This window comes from Clupea harengus, chromosome 6 (assembly GCF_900700415.2).
Source record: "Clupea harengus chromosome 6, Ch_v2.0.2, whole genome shotgun sequence".
NCBI lineage: Eukaryota > Metazoa > Chordata > Actinopteri > Clupeiformes > Clupeidae > Clupea > Clupea harengus.
This window is the reverse complement of record NC_045157.1, coordinates 24,838,904-24,856,061: the sequence shown is the minus strand read 5'-3', so window position 1 is coordinate 24,856,061 and position 17,158 is coordinate 24,838,904. Positions and strand designations below refer to the sequence as shown.

Below are 17,158 nucleotides of genomic sequence, written 5' to 3'. Positions count from 1 at the left end.
ATAAGCACTATGTAAAGCAGTGGGCTATGATATTTTGCTGCTGAAAGAGCATGACTACCGATCATTTTAGATTATTCAGACTAAGCTATGTTCATTTATATCAGATATATACATCTTAATCTTTTGGGTTATGATATTCATTCAAGGTTTGGCTCTGTTGGTCTGGCCGTATGTGCTATATGTGTTATTATTACAGTGCAAACATGCATTTTTTTAATTTTTTTAAAGAGAACACCATTTGTAAGAGTATTTGGTGTATTAATTAAATGCAAAGTGTAGAAAAGGGAGGATAGCATGAAATGTGGACACGGAACTATTCTCAACACAAAGATTACCTTCAGACACAGGCACTCATTCTTCAAAACCAACTAAATCTCTCTTGTGTACATTCCCATTGCTGAGGTCCATCGAGATGATTCATACATAGAACAATGTTGATGTTTCCTGTGGTTAATCTGAAACGCTTCCAAACTGTGGACAAAATTTCATAGGGTTGAACCTAACCCTCTCAACACAGGATGACCTTTAGGTAACCCCTTGGTTTAGCACCAGTAAGTGTCGGAATAATCTGGCGCGGTCTCACAGTTTTATTGGTCATTTCAGACTGTTGCACATGGAATCCCTGGGTGAAAACGTTTCCACATATATTTTGAACATTTTGTCCTTTGTTCAGAGTAAGGCGTAGCAGATATGGCATTGTCAACGCAATCTCAACGTTGCCCTCCAGCGGAGCATGACGACACAGGCATCATCACCACCGTAGATGCATCTCACTCCCTCGCTCCGCTTTGGTCACACACCCCTTTCTCTTTTTCCCCTCCTCTGCTCCTGAGTTTCTGGGAAATCACTGTTGGCTGTCGGAAAGCTCTTCAACAAGTACAAGTGCTGGAGACGGCAGCAGGTAAGCACTGTTTGGAAACTTCCATGTGGAGATGTTTTAGTCTTTAAGAGAAATGAGCGTGGGTGCTTTAACAGCACTGAATAACAGTTAAAAAATAAATGTTGACTATTCAGCGAACGGTAGATTGTGGCATTTAGAAGATTAACAGTCATTATGTTTGAATTACAATGCCACATATACTTAAGGCAGTGTTTGCTACTGGTGGTTGTTAATGCTATAATACAGTAGCGTGCATTTGAGAAGCATATTGTAGACACTTTTATACAATTTCACTGTAAACCACTTGTGCAGGAAGACTTTGAATAGGGTACATGAAGAAATGGTCAGCACCTTCCTCGACTAAAACAATCAGGAACTTGATTATATAGAATGTGATAATCGAAGGTGTTTTGCTGTTAAGACACTGTGTTTTCAGGTTATTTTCAAAAGATGCCTAAATCAGTAAATCATTTAGTTGACTTATCTCTACAATCACCTACCGTTGCTCAGGAACGCGAAATAAATGTGGTCATTTTTAGCTTTCCTGCAGAAGTACCCTAAGTTTTCTTTTCCCCGCCTTATGATAAGTTTTAATCGAGTTTAACCGACGTTTAGGCTTGGCATGGTTCAGGTTCATGCATGTGGCTCTGGCTATTTGTATTGATGTAGGCTACATATCATACCAAGACATATCGGCTACATTTAGAATACAGAGTGGCATTTCAATTTGATTTGAACCAGAGGAGTCTAAATGCCATGGTGAGCCGAAAGGAAATCATATTACATTAACCCATGGGCAGTGCTCAGATAAAGACTTTTTGCACTGAGGCAATGATGGTAGCTGTCTTCCCTCAAGGTGCTGAAATAGCGATAACGCCCTCTCTAATTCGCCTATAGGGTTTGAACCGCTTTGGCTACTACTATTAATTATTATGGACTGGTCATGTGTAGCCTACTCAACAATTTCACTGAGGCAGAGGGTGATTACGTCTGCTTTTGATTGATTTTCAGTATTTTACACTGAATATTCCCGTATAACGCATAGATCACATAGCCTACGGATGTAAATAATATTCATTAAATGTGCGATCGTAAATGTCAGAAAAATAAAACAAATGAAACAAAAGATATGAATGGTTCCATGTTTCCTGTAGAAAACAGGAATTGAATGTAAGTAACTCCATTACTACTATGTTCTTCATAACCATCCTAAACACATTTTTATTTTTGTACTTGAATGAATGTTTAGGACCCATCTGTGGATTCAATCCAAGGAGAATACCTGTCATTACATGAAACCTTTTCCTTTTGTTACGCCAATAACGGATATCTGAGTTCCTGGAACCTGCAGAAGGTCTCTGCTAATCCTGAGATTCTTGTGGTTGTGGTCTTCATTGCTTTGTATGTGCTGAACTCAAGCCCACTCTTTACTTTAAATGATTGACTGGCTTTTAAATTAAGCCACAACAGACATGACACCTGTTTGCCATCCTGGTGAATGACTTCAATGAAGACTAATACCTCTTTGGAAGATTCAAATTAACTGCATCCTCCTTTGCTTCCATTAAGCAATTGATTTTTGTGGACTTGGTGGACCTCTCTGCATGTAAGTCAGTGACGTTTCCTCAGCCTATCACTGAACTGACCCCCTTCAGATCCCCGTAGCCCCTGAGCTCTCCGTTACACAACACAAAGCCTCCCATCCCTCGCTGGACTGCTCCTCCACTCTTGCTGATCCAGGATGAGTAACTCACCGGATGCCATCTCCCCTGCCGCCGCGCTCAGTGGCGTCCCCGTGTCCAAAGTGGAACTGCGGGTCTCCTGCAAATTTCTGCTGGACCGGGACACCCTGAACAAGTCCGACCCCTGTGTCATCCTAATGGTGCAGACCCAAGGGCAGTGGACAGAGGTGAGTGTCCCCTTCCCCCCCTCCTCCCATACCCCATAATATCTCCATAGATTTGAACCAGCATAAGATACATCTCAATCTCATCATCAGTCAACTATGCATTATATCAATCGTTGGGCTTGTGACAGTAGAAATGAGGTTACTATGTTTGCAGAACTGTGTGATTAGTGAGTAACATGGATATTAACATAATGTGCATAAGTGGGTGAGTGGTGACCGTCTCGTTCCCCTCAATGGGTGCCAGTTTGCCATTGTCACTCGGCTTAGGTGGCAGTCTAAAATGCGCTGCAAATGGGTTGCCCATATTTAGTTGTGCCACGTCAGAGCAGTCGCACTACGATCTCGAGAGCTGCCTGCACTCCGTGCCATGGATAATAGACAGCGCTGAGATTTAGAGAGCGAGCCGTCTGTGTGGCACGTCAGACTGAAGGATGAAATCTTAATCCTTGGCCCATTATCTCAACAGCTGCACCATGTTCCACAGCAGAGGGAACATGGTGGAACCACAGAGAAGTGGCAGCTACCTGGGCTAGAAGGAATCACCAACTATCTCCACAAATTCATACTTCCCAAATGTGATGCACCTGACTCAGTCAGCAAAGTAGTTCCACAGTTTGCCTAGTGTCTGCAAGGTTTACAAAGCCTGTTAAATCTCCGGTTTAATGCGCCTCGCCTGTCTTGAGTTTGAGCCCAGTATCAATTACTGTGTCTTTGTTTTTCTCCCTCTTTCCCTCGCTGTCTGTCTTTCTTTTTCTGTGGCCACTCCATCCTCTCTCTCCGAATGCCTATTCTTTTCCCTCGCTCAAAAGCACTGAAAAAGCTCATTTTACGCACATCTCTAAAGGTAGTCATTTGCAAATCAAAGGACCCTTCAGAATACATTGAGGCCCTGCTTGGGTATCCTTCATATTTATGCAGATATACTTTTCCATTGACATTTAAAGCATTGGCATTTCAAGTAAGGATATTGTGAAATCATGAGAGCTAGGCAATGGTCATCCTTTATGCTCTCCAAACTGACATCTTGGGCAAAAGATAATTTCATCTCCCTGATGTCTTGCTGAAAATACATCATGGCCGCATCTAACTGAGCAACAGAACCCAGCCACCCCCCACCCCTGTCCCCATCACTCAACAAACCCTCATCACTTCTCTATGTGATGCTGTCAGGGGTATGAATATTAAATAGTTCCTAACAAGAAGTGGCTAAACAATAGTCTTACTTGAGTAACATAAATAACAAACAGATTGGTTGTACCTATACGTCTCCTATTTATAACACCATATCTATACTACTACTACTATACTATCCTTTAGCTCTAAGTCAGCACAGCAAACACATTCCATAATTTGTTAGTGCGCATTATTATACATGCGCATTTGCATTATAGCATGCAATTATTTCCCCTTGGGAATACAATAGGCTCTCCTTCTTCCTCTGCTCACACTAGGAATATCTGGCCCCATTGACTAACTTTGTTCCTTCCCAGTCTATCTAGAACTCAAACAAGATGAATTGCAGTATGTGTCTCAATATGCAGTTAATTGGGCTATGTTTCAGGTGCAGCATGTATGTAAATCTGCATGGTTTGGAGGGATAGATAATGAGCCACAGCAATTAGTAGGCTCCCGACAGTTAGGTTTCAAAAAGCAATGTCTTCTGAGGACTGTAGCCTGGGGATTAGCTCTGGCCAATAGCTGGAGTTTGTGAGAGTCTTTTTTTTAAAAACCAGAACTTGTTTTAATGAATCTAAATGAGGAAGGGCTGTGAGGGAGAATTTTGAATGGGAGAGCCTCAGTGTGGGATGAGTAATGTCTTCTCTCTTTATTCACTTGATGATAACGGGACGCACTGCATAATGCGATGGTGGAAGTGAACATATATGCAAACAAAATAGAGGGTGCTTTATGTTCCTAAATTAGTTCGTATTAGCATGGTAATCACGCATTCTAACTGTATGCTGACAGAATGTTTGCACTCAGAAAAATGACAGTCTTTGACAATGTAGCAATTTGGTGAAGCGACACTCGTCAGCAGAACAACCTGATCAGATTTCAACAAGCAGTGGAACCACCTGGCCAATTTTAAAGAACCTCCTACCATTGCCAAATCTGTACTTACTTGTGTACAATGCTTACCTTTCTATATAAACAGAGTTTTTATTCAAAGGCGCATATGTCTTCTAGAACATAATTCTGAACGAAGAATCCCGGGGGATTAAAAGGTCAACCTGTAGGGTCACCCTGCCACCAGGTTTTTGAGTGTGTGAACTTGGTCGCTAACTGATGTGATATTTCATGGCAGAACTGAATGTCAGGCAGTGCGGGGCACATGAGGCTGGTGTGCCTGTGGGCTTTCCTCTCCACTGAGCAGTAACGTACTTCATTACAACCAATTAATCATGTGAAGCCTATGATCAGCTGACTAATTTACTGGAGTCAGGTGTGCGTCTGCTCGCCTGGAAGAACAACCTCCTGTCACATCCACTGTTTTGAATGTTACATTGCACACTGATGAGATAAGTAGCATGCCCCTTCTATGGAATAAGCACTGCAGTTAACTACGAAAAATCAGTCAGTAAAAATCAGTGGTAATTTGAAAGGACGATGTGTAGATAATGATGTACAAAAGCACGTGGTTGAAACGGGTGTGTGTGCTGTGCTGCTGTAACAGGTGCATATTTACGGCTGTGGCGTTAGAGGGGAGGTTAGTGTAAGTGTAATGGCGGGTGTGTGATTATCGTTAAAGGAAGTGCTGCCCTGTGGTTTGGAGGGCTCAAAATCGGACAGCGTGAGAGTGCCGAGATCATCTTTCTCTGGCAGACAGAGCTCGCTCGTTCTACAGCATTTACACTCGCTACACTCTCCTCAGCATTGGCACTCTCAGAGCCTAGTGCAAGGCCTCTCAAGGGATTACTGAAAAAAGGGTTTCGTATTCTATAGCTCTACTACTGTACACAGTGTTATCGTGAGTTTGTGATCAGAATCCTGCTATCAACAGGCCTTCATTGGGGTTTTTAATGAAATGACTGTAGATGCTGCGTTAAAGAGGGGAAAGAAGGCTCTCCCTGTTCATATGTAACACTGACAAGAGAGAATCGGAGATAAATTAATTTCTAAAAAAAAGTCTGTGAAGGAGTTATGCCTGGGGCCTTGGCAGATTTCCAGCAGAGGGGAAGCGACTTCAATCAAAGTTTTGAACTTAATTTGAATGGTAGTTGATGGTTGTTATTGTAGCTGAGAAACATTAATATCTCTGGCTTGTTGACTGTCTGATGAACCAGGCTGTGGGTTGGACAGAGGGAATACGAATCCTTACAGAATGGGGTTGAATCATCTGTTAATGTTTTGGAGAGGAAAAGAGGTTAGGGAGTGAGGGAGTAAGAGAAACGGAGCGTGTTGCTAACTGGTGCCATTTATTCAGATGGAGATACGCAGAGCAGGCTTACTCAGTCAGTGTAAATGCAACCGCCCGAAGCTTGTAGTGTTGAATTGCTGCGTGAGGATATGGAACAACACTAATGTGTAAACACTACGAAAGGGTCCATTTATATCTGTGCTAAAGCAGATGGATGTTTTAAATGTCTGATGTCCCAAGGTAACAAATAAGAAAGAACAGCATGCTGAGATAAATGTGTGTGTGTGTGTGTGTGTGTGTGTGTGTGTGTGTGTGTATGTGTGTGTGTGTGTAAATCTGTTGTATGTGTGTTTCTGTTTGTGAATCTGAATATTTGTGTGGGCACAATCATTTGTGTTGTGTGTCTTTGTGGTTCCATAGGGATGGCGCACTGATGCCATCATGAAAACAACACGAGCTCTACAGTAGTCTGCTCTGTTTCACTGTTGTACTGGGAGACTGTTGTTGTGATGTAAGTGACTGAATTAAGTTTTAAAACAGAGAGATTGATCCATTGGCAGTATCCGCTGATTGATCGTTTTTTGTCTTTGTTGTCACTTTCGGCGGCGTAGCTTTGGTCTTCTGATGTGATTCTGGTGACAGTCTCTCTTCCTCATTAAACTCTCTCAGCTGACACCACTCAGCTCTGTAAACCTCCGCCAGACTTTCCCCCTTTGGAGCGCGCCCAGTCCCTGCAACGCTCCTCCCTGTTAAAAGCGGCCAAATTAGATTCCTCTCGGCCATGCGCCCTCCTTTTAATGACTTATCCAGAAAGACACACAAAGACGAGATGCCCACATTTGAAGTCACCAGTGGGACGGTGAATGTGTGCCTATTCACACAGTGCCCTGAGGTTCCAGCCCACATCAGACAGCACCACATGGATGTGCATGTACAAACACCCTCCCTTCCCTGCTGGAGTCACTGCCTGCGGGCGCCAGGCTTGCTCATGCCAGCTTGGACATCACACAGACATGTCTGTGGAGTTACAATGCTTTTGGTAATTGGCAGAGAGAGAGAGATAGAGATAGAGAGAGAGAGAGAGAGACCATTCATGTTTTTCTGATGTCAACACACCTTTTACACTATTTCCCTTCTTCTCTTAGTCTTAGTTTCCATCCATCCTTGGACCTTCTGCTATTTTTTCTACATTTGCTGGTAAAAAAAAAACCCACTAATGGCTGTAAGATGGCTAATGGTTCCCACTGGTGACCATTGACAAAAAAAGTCCTCTTATAAAATTTGGAGGTGTTCAAGCAGATGTGTTCAAGAATAACAATTGTTGGAAAACATAACAGATGTGGGCGGAAAAATTTGGTCTCCGATGCCAGTTCTCTAATTAAAATGCAGAATCAAAGTGATTTTTTTAATCACCGCCTACTTCCACTGCAGCATATCCAGTGCAAACATGTCCTGTTTGATAACAGGGCAAAGCACCCTCAAGGCTGCATTAAAGAAGTGTCTGTGCACCAAACAGAAGCTGCTCCGGCAACCTTCTCTTGTTCTATTCAGATGAGTTCAGTTACAAATTGTGCACCCCCCCCCCCCCCCCCACACACACACACACACACACACACACACACACAACCCACTACCACTTTTGCATCCTCACACAGTATTATACTAGTGCAGATCCAATCATGGACTGAAAAAATACCATACAAAAGAGTAGAGCATCCATTTAAGGGAGCCGTGTATGGTGCTTATGGCATAACCCCCAGTGACTTCTGTGACCGCTGACATGCGTGATGGAGGAGACTCGTTCCTCTTGATGCCTGTTAAACAGAGGCGGTGGGGATTTGATGTGGTAGCAGTCATGCTGTTAGTGAGATGGATTGACCAGTCAGCCCACTGAGTGTTATATAGTAGACACACTATAGAGAGGATGGCAAAAGACCTGTTAAAAACAAATTTGACAGCCCAAATGCTGTATCAATGCCAGAACTTTCTCTCCTAATCATTTTTCAAAACAGATTTTGTGTTGTTTACAAAGAAAACTTGAGTTTTTCATGAAAAGAGCATTAGTTTCTCAGCCTTTGGAGCTCTTCAGAATGATTGTTTTAATGCTAATGTTTAAAAAGAAGTAATGTCATCGAGGGAGAGAGAAGTTTAAATGTGTGTGTAATGTGCAATATGCATTCGCTGCACCCACCATTGTCCTTGGTCACTAGAATTTTCAGATTCCAATTTTGCAATCAGGAATGAATAATTGTATTGAAGTTCAGTTTGTTGTCAGTCATTTGCATTAAATTCTCCAACTATTTTTTATTTTGCCATGCTATGGAAACATGGGATTTAGGGACACTTGGTGACAGTCCACAGAGACCCAATCACATTTGGCAGTGAAATTGTCTGATTACCCTCTGGCCTTGTTGTGCCAGCAGCCCTCTGGCCTCTCTCTCTCTCTCTCTGTCGCTCCCTCTCCTTCTGTCTCTGTCTCTTTCTTCTCTCTCCATCCTAGGCAGGCTGTCTGGTTGGCAATAATACACAAAGGCAGGTCAATGAGTGAAGCATGACTGCAAACAGGTTTATGGAGGCCATGATTGTCTCATCCCTGCATGCTAAGCTCTCCAGAATCAGACTCTCAGAAGTCCTTTATCCCTCCTGCTGTCCCAACCCACACCCTCCTCCGAAAGAGGAATTCTCACAAGATTAAGGCGTCATTCAACAAATGTGGTTGACAAATTGTGTTGTGGTTTTAGTGTGAATGGATTCAGTGTTTTCTTCCTGGCAACTGAGTGAACTGATTCACAGAGGTACACGGAATAAGTACAGTGGTTTCTTTTTCTTTGTTACTTTCATTGAAAAGATTGAAAAGGTATTTCATTGAGATATCTTGATCAGGGAATAATTAAGAACTGTATTTACGGAATCTGACGTCTGATGTCTGTTTCAGTTTGACCGCTCAGAGGTGATCAAGAGCAACCTGCACCCGGTCTTCGCCAAGGTTTTGACGCTGGACTACTACTTTGAGGAGGTGCAGAAGCTGCGCTTCGAGGTGTATGACATCCACGGAACCCACAGCATCGGCACCCGTGACGACGACTTCCTCGGAGGAGTGGAATGCACTCTAGGCCAGGTGAGACTGAGATCATTGAGCCTAAGGCATTTTACAAATGCTGTTTTGTATCGTGAACACGTGTATGTAGCCATTTAATCATCAGTGTTATGTCTTTCTGAGAAGCATCATGAGGTGGGCTGGAGGGTGATTGGTGTGTTTTCCCATCCCAAAAAGTAATTCCATTGTGGTGCTACACCAAAAGGTCTCAAAAAGTTTGGATCAATCATTCAAAGTAAACACAGGACGTCATCCAAAAAAAATTACGGCTAAAAGCCATTGTATTAGCTAGGGTGACCAGGCGTCCTCTTTTCCCCGGACATGTCCTCTTTTCGAGGCCTAAAAAATGCGTCTGACAGGGATTCCAAAATCGTCCGGGATTTTGCCTCGTCGGATATTTGTGTTTCTCTGGGTCTTTCACAAACTAGTTATTATGTTCTTACAAGTTTTGGAAAGGGTATCTCCCTTACGTTCCACCTTCTTGTGCAAGCTCTGACTGTAGAGAGAACTGTCATATTGATCGCCTTCTCAGTGTTGCCAGATGTACGATAATTATCCTCGAAATACGATAATTTTGTAGCCTTTGGTACGATACTTCACCATTCCCAATCTGGCAACACTGAGCACCTTGCCGGCTCCACTAGTTACATTGTTTACAACAGCACATGACATCTGCATCTGAACTCCGTCGCGGGGGAGGGGGCGGGGGTCATCTGCATGTGAAAAAGATGTCAAAACTTTGTTGTGGGAGAGGAGCGGGGTCCGGCATGCTATACACTACCCCGCCCCCTCCCCCGCGACAAAGTGTCCTTTTCTTCACAAACTCAAATCTGGTCACCCTATATTAGCATCATGTAGCATCATGGTATTAGAATCCCCACAAATGCACATGTTTGCACAGGAAGAAAAGAGTGATTGATCGCCTCCACAAGTGAAAGACATTTAAACACATTTTTGAGGTTTTGATTGAAGGAAGATTTTTGCTTTGACCTACAGATCGTGGCTCAGAAGAAGATGGTGAAGCCTTTGCTGTTGAAGTATGGGAAGTATGCTGGAAAATCTACCATCACAGTAGGTTTGGTTTTCATTGACCTTGATGGATGCAGTGAGTAGCATAGAGTCTCTATTCAGTGACAGGAAAGATGGAGAGAGACGGAGGACACCATGCGCCATGCAGGGGCGGGGGGGAGCAGGACAGGTACACATGAAAACCTTATAACATTTAAGTCAACGCCATGCTCAGATGGCAACATCTCAGACTAAACTGTTAACCAAATGACGAAATAAAAATAAATGATAACAAAGCACTATTGATTCAATGTGAAAATAGCAAAGCATATCATTTACCGTTATCTACAGTTTTCCAGAGAGGTTGTTAAAAATATCACTGATATAATATAATGGAAAAAGACAACGAGTCACCATATATATACGGTGAGCTTTCCAACAATGAAGAGGTGATTAATATCGGGGGAAGATGTCAGAATGGAAAAGGTGACACTGAATCAACATGGGTTTCCCTAGGCGCACAGTGCGTTAGTAATAGCTAGGGGACTCCTTATCTCCTCAATTGTAAATTGTGCTCTTCCCCTTCCTCTCTGTCTCTGCCTGTATCCTTCCATAATTTTCCATCTCATATCTTCTCTCCCTTCATCTCCCACCCCATCCTGTGTCCCCACTGCAGAGCTGAGAGCAGATATCTGGCCTTTTCTGCTCTTGATGAAACACGTGGCAATATGTCGCCTGAGAGATGCAGATATTCTCAGTGAACACGCAGCTGCAGAGGTGTAAACACAGATTTGTTATCGGCCCCTCTTGTCGAGGTGGCTGGTTTTGGATGAGCTCGTGCAGTAAGAGAGGTTTATGGCAGGGCTAGCTGGAAGGCATCAAATCCGACTGGAACTGCACTGTGGGCCTGCGCAGTCAGGTTAATAAATTCAGGGGATTAGCATGAACCTGAGTTGTGGATTTTGTTCCCCTGTGTGCCTTTTCTTCGCGGTCTGAAAATGAGCCTGCGATTAAAGGAGCTGAGGTGATTCATCACAGTGGCTGAACTTGCGCCTCAATGTGCCATGCAGCTTATCGGCCGCATAATGAGCGTAATGGTTTTCCTGTCATTACATTTGAGTACACTCATAGTTGAAGACACGTTCTCACGTGCTGACAAGGTGCTATTATTGCGGATGTTAAACTGCCGCCACCATTTGGAAACAGCCCAATGGCACTCAGACGTAAGAGTGCATGGAGTCTGTGTCTCATCCATGCATCCACAGGGCGGATGAGCCCGCCGTGACATTGCTTGTGTCTTTCAGGCTAAAGATAAGCGTGTAAGATGCTGACGAATCTCATGAACAGCAGGTGTTGCAAGAAGTATCATCGCTGTTTTTTTGCGGCGGGTCCATTTATATTGCGAGGTGTTAGTTTGCCAAAAGCATCAGTAAGATTTTAGACCACTGTTGGCACTCTTCCAGTTGGACTCATTTTGTGTGATTTCTTAAATTATTTTTTTATGGTAACTCAGCAGATATGCATCATATATAATTCAGCACATCATCAATGTTTCTTGCTGTACTGCACATTTTAATATGGTATGTTGGGCTAACTGCAAATGAGATTCACTTTTTCCACCACTCTAGGTGCCCAATGGGCTCTGCTTCGTAGAGGTAGTGTTGATGAATGAGCAAAGAATGTCGAGAAGCAGACAGTGTTTGTGCTGTTAGCACGGGCAGTGATGATTAAAAAGCCCTACTTCTCCTTAGCCATACGGAACAGAGAGTTTATATACAAGACAAGGGCCATCAGATTATATCTCCTCTTTATATTTTTAAATCCCTCCCTCTGGTTGCTCCATTAACTGGCCACATAATGTCTCAGAGCTTTTCTCATCTTCGTTTGCCTCTGCAGCTTCATGTCCTCAGTTCAACTTTTAATAGCCTTTTATTCTCTCAGTAATATGGCTGAAGGAATAGGCTACACTATCTATACCGCGGTGTCCAACATCCCCTGCAGAACTTTGACTAAATTGTCTCTTTCACTAATAGGACACATTTCTCTGTCTCAGCCTCTCTTTGTCTTTTCTCTTCTCATCATTGTCTGTCTCTCAGATGATACCTTTGTTTCTCCCTGATTTCCCGATTTAGATTTGTATCCTTTATTTTTCCATTATTTTCTTATCTTTCTTCTCTTGTCACTCACTCTCCTGGTCTTACCTCTTTAATGGTTGTTATGTTTAACCTTTGGTCACCTTCTCTCAAAGTAATATGAGTTATCATGCAAGGTATCTAGATGTAACATGTCTGTGTTCTACTTTTTACTTTTGTCTGAGGTATTTTGTAAAAGAAAAAAGGGTGAATTGATTCTTTGATCATGCAAACAACTGCATTAGCATAGCAAAGCTTTCAGGTACTTCAGAAACAGTTCACTTTGCCTTTTTTCAGAAGTAATATTGCCGGTCTGCAACTTTAAATGAGCCCAAAGACATGCCGAAAATGAGAAACGACTCCAGGAATGATTATTTAGACTGAGGCTAAGAAAGGCTTTTATCCCACATTAAGAATTCATATTCAGTGCATCTGATTTTCATATGCCTAAAAAAAGGATTCCGCAGTGGTACGTTCAATCATGATGAGAAAGATGAATCAAATGAAAACATTGATGGACCCTAGAAACCTCTCACTCAGCTATGCTTTCACATCCAGGTTCACGCTGAGGAGATTTCTGGGAACAATGGCTACCTGGAGCTCTCGTTCTGCGCCAAGAAGCTGGATGATAAGGTAAGAGGAAGACCATTGCACAATCAGCAAGGTTATTTTTGTAGATAAGCACCTGCTTATTGCAGTTCCACCACCCACATGCCACTGAGTCAGGGTTGAGGATGGAATTGATTTCCCTTTTTTCTTCTGGTCATTGATAATTCATTACTTGACAATGTAGTGCAGAAGCATCTGAGTTCCATCCCAGGAGCTTGGTGCCAAGCGGCATCTGATAAATGGGCAGTTGCTAAACACTGAGTCACCCCTCGGTGGATGAGAGTTAGACTAGGGACTCTGCCCAGTACTGGAAATTCGATTGTGTTGTCAGCACTTGATGACAGAAGCCAAACTGGAATTGAGTCATGTTTTTTTAAAATCTCTCTTTTCCCTACAGTATATTTCCAGATGCAGTCCAGTATACTGTGAGAATCATCCACAAAGAGAGCTTTTCTATCTCTACCATTTCTTTGGATTTGGATAAAAGTTCATGGTTCTCATGGCTCCGCCTCCTGCTATTCTTCCCTTTCCTGCTGAATGTTTACCTCACAAGCTCACTATTATCATAGAACATCGGTTCCCAAAATGCGGTACGCGAAGTGGTTCAGAAAATTTGATTTGCGTTTTCAAAGTGAAAAAGCCCATTACATTTTCAAACTGAGCTATAAATAGATATGAAATCTTAAATAGTCTGAATAGCCAAGTCGCATTGCCAAAAATACTCATGTATACCCATATTCAGCAAAATAATTACACTGCCAAAAATAGCTACAGGTACAGCAGGTTAGTGACCTACCCTGACAATTTCACAGTTTCAAGTGTTATAGGCTGAATATGTGCGCAGGGGGCGTTGCGGCGGTTACAAACATGAAAAAAAAACAGAGATTGAATGTCTGAAGGGGTACGGGACTGTAAAAAGTTTGGGAACCACTGTCATAGAAGGTAGTGTGTTAGATCAGCTGGCTGGCCATATCCTTGTTTCAATGTGTCACTGAAAAGTCGGCACCTGAAAGCAGCAGAACAGGACCGTAAGTCGAGTCATTTAAAAGACAGGTGTAGGCTGGTGATTGATCAGGAGTAATACTTGAATGAATGATGTAGCATTAGAGTCTTCCTGGGAGAACTTGCGCTTAAGCTTCCATTTCTGTGTTCTGGGCCAAAACACACCGCGAAAATGAAAGACAAGCTTTCATAGCACGACATTGCCAACTATGTCACCTGGGCTGTTGGTGGTGTTTGCAAGGTTTTGCATGCACTTCATGTAGTTAACCCGCTAGTGTTAGAACAAAACCCCTTACTGCTGCTTTAACAGATGAACATGTGTGGTAGCTGGCTGGCCCTCCACTCTGTGTGCAAACAGTACCTCCCACACAAGGCCTCCCACAATGCACCGCTGGCCCTGAAGTTCTGCAGGTGTCTGATCATCCCCCAGCGCTCGCCTGTTGTACACAAATGCCTCTGCACTTCACCACCCACACACTCTCTCTTCACTCATCTCCTCTTGTCTGTGTCTCTCCATCTCTCTCTCTCTTTCTCCCTTTCTCTCCTTCTCTGTCTACATCTCTCTTTCTCCTCAGTTTGTTGTCACTCCAAGTCTCTTGTCTTGCCATCTCCCTCTCCAATATTCTGTTTCTGTACCAGTACAGTACAGTACAGTACCTGTACAGTCTTCTCCATCAACTTTTTATGTCGGTGTCTCTCTCAGTCGTTTCTGCCTGGGGCTATGACTTTCACTCTGTGATTATTGGGTAAAACACACAGCATTTTTGTCCTGTTCTCCCTGACATTCCAGAATGTATGGTTTAGAGTTAGGGTTTTAAGTGCCGCTCTGAAGAAAAGAGTCAGTACCAAGGGACACTCTGGACAGCTCAAGTCAACCCTTAGACCTTACAAGCTCATAGTAAAAAGAAAAATCAATCCTGTGCACTCTTACACTGCGCACTGGAAAGACACATGGAGATAGCTCTGTGGCTTGACTAAGATTGAAATGTTTTGGAGTGGAGTGTTGCAAATTTTGGGAGCTCAAACACAAACACCCTGATCTCCCACACATTACTTGAGGCAAGGATTTCATCATCCACAAGCCTGAGACAATATTTCTTGTCTTCATCGCAGCCACTTTTGCTCATATTTCTTCCTTTCACTCTCTGTCTTTATCTGTTTCATTCTACCCCTCTTTTTCCTTCCACCATTCTCCTTCTTCTGCGCTCCGTTCTCTTTCTCTCTATTCTCATTCACTCTTTTTGACACTTATTGCAGGCATGTTTTATGTTGCACAAGTGGCCTCTTTCATGCTTGCATGGATGACTGCATCATAATGTGAACCTCCATTGCTTTTATGATGGGCGAGATTGCGAATGCTTCATCTCTGGTGACAAATGCAGAATTGTGCCACAACACATTTGAACAGTCTCCCATGCCAGACCAATCTCAGCCCAAATGATGGAATATAAAAAAAAAATTGGATAGAGAGAGATGGGAAATTCACATTCTAAATGACAAAACAAATGAATTCTCCCTCACACATCCAGGCTTTGCCCTCAGAGTCATCCTGTTTTTTGTATTTGAACATCTTCATCTGCCACTAGTCTATTACCCCCCCTTCCAAATCACATTCATCTGTTGAAGGCTTTTGACTAATGGCCACTTAATCAAGAGCTTTGTGGTCCTCTGTATGGATAAGGTCCGCTCTCTCAACAGACATCCTTTTCTGTTGTTTTCCAAAAACGTTATGATTTTCTTTGACGTCACTGCTTATGTCAACGAGAGGAGGAGCAAGACTTTATCAATGATATTTTCTCTGGAGTACTGAGCTATATTTGAAGGCCCTTTGTTTTCACTCTCTGTTCTTGAAATGCCCAGAGCATCTGCTTTCAAATGACGCTCACAAACATTGGAGGAAAGACAAGCCAAACCTCTGTCAACAAAACAAAGGCATATTGGTCAAAATGAGGGAATGGAGGGAGCGTGAGAGAAGCAAAAAGTGAGTGATAGAAAGACATTACAGAGAGAAGGAGAGAGAGAGCGAGAGAGAAAAGATAGCTTTGATGAAACAGCTTGGAAGATTAATCACTGCGCCACAATCTTTGGAAAGGATCTGTCTGTTTAAATGACTTCTCATGATGATCTCATTATGGCGAGTGATATGACTTAAATAGACAGTGCATTATCGAAGCCCGCGCATCAAACATGCGTGCTACAAACATGCTCTTTCCCCATTTCATCGCAGACAGCACTCCCATTCAGTCCCAATGACATCAGTTAAGGGGTCAGAACCCCCAGCAGTGACACTGTAAATGGCAGGAGGGAGCTGATATGCCTCATCTGATGTGGCATTAACCACAGACCGCCCTGCGGCCCCACGTGGCTCCGTGTGCCCCGCTCTCGTTGCAAATGAAGGCGTAACCTCCACTCCCGCTCCGGCATTAAAATTCACAGCGGCTCATCGTCGTTTAGCGTGAATCCAGCCGAGCAGTCGGCAAACGGGTGCCCCTGATTCGGTCGAGGCTTAGGCTGGACCTTGCGTAGCCAACTGCTAGTGTTAACCATTTGGAGGTCTGATGTGGGATGCTGATGATGTACGAGGGCTCTGGATCCTGGTCGAGGCTTAAATATGGACAAATCACTTGACTAAATCAGTCTGCACTCAAGCCACTGGGAAGTTGTTACCTTGACAACGAAATAGGGGGGCTCCTCTTTTTTTTCCCCTGTCCCCGTGGAGATGTATCAGGCTAATGCGGCGAGAAATGGGAACATTAAATGGCTCATTCTGTGCTGCCCTCTCTCTCTATCTCTCACTCTCTCTGCATTTGTCTCTCCCTCCCTTTCTCCTCTCTTTCTGTTTGTCTCCCTCTCTCTCTCACACACAGGCAAGCTCTCAGACACAGTACACACACACATCGCCTCCACACAAACACTCACGTCTACACACACACACACACACACACACACACACACACAAACACACACACATATTCTGCAGAATCAATTGACCCATGTAGACAGTAGTTACAGCTCTCTGAGCCCTGACTTGAAGCCCTGTGTCAAATGATTGTTTCGCACCAGTTTCCTGATTTGATTTGTCACAGCTATGAGGGGAAAGCTGCGCCACGCCCGGGACCAAACCGTGTCAAATTAGCACAGAATTTATGTATCTCCCTTCACT

The 17,158-nt window shown here is 43.3% G+C and overlaps 1 protein-coding gene across 1 annotated transcript in view; it reads left to right on the top strand.

The window, feature by feature from the left end:
• Nucleotides 1-573: 573 nt before the first annotated feature.
• The window catches only part of cpne7 (copine VII), a 40,075-nt gene continuing 23,490 nt past the window's right edge, over nucleotides 574-17,158 (top strand). The window contains exons 1-5 of the mRNA XM_012814736.3: nucleotides 574-901; nucleotides 2,130-2,789; nucleotides 9,083-9,265; nucleotides 10,241-10,315; nucleotides 12,943-13,017. Of these exons, the coding sequence (XP_012670190.1) occupies nucleotides 2,622-2,789; nucleotides 9,083-9,265; nucleotides 10,241-10,315; nucleotides 12,943-13,017 (501 nt within the window). The 5' untranslated portion in view covers nucleotides 574-901; nucleotides 2,130-2,621. The remainder of the gene's footprint in view (nucleotides 902-2,129; nucleotides 2,790-9,082; nucleotides 9,266-10,240; nucleotides 10,316-12,942; nucleotides 13,018-17,158) is intronic.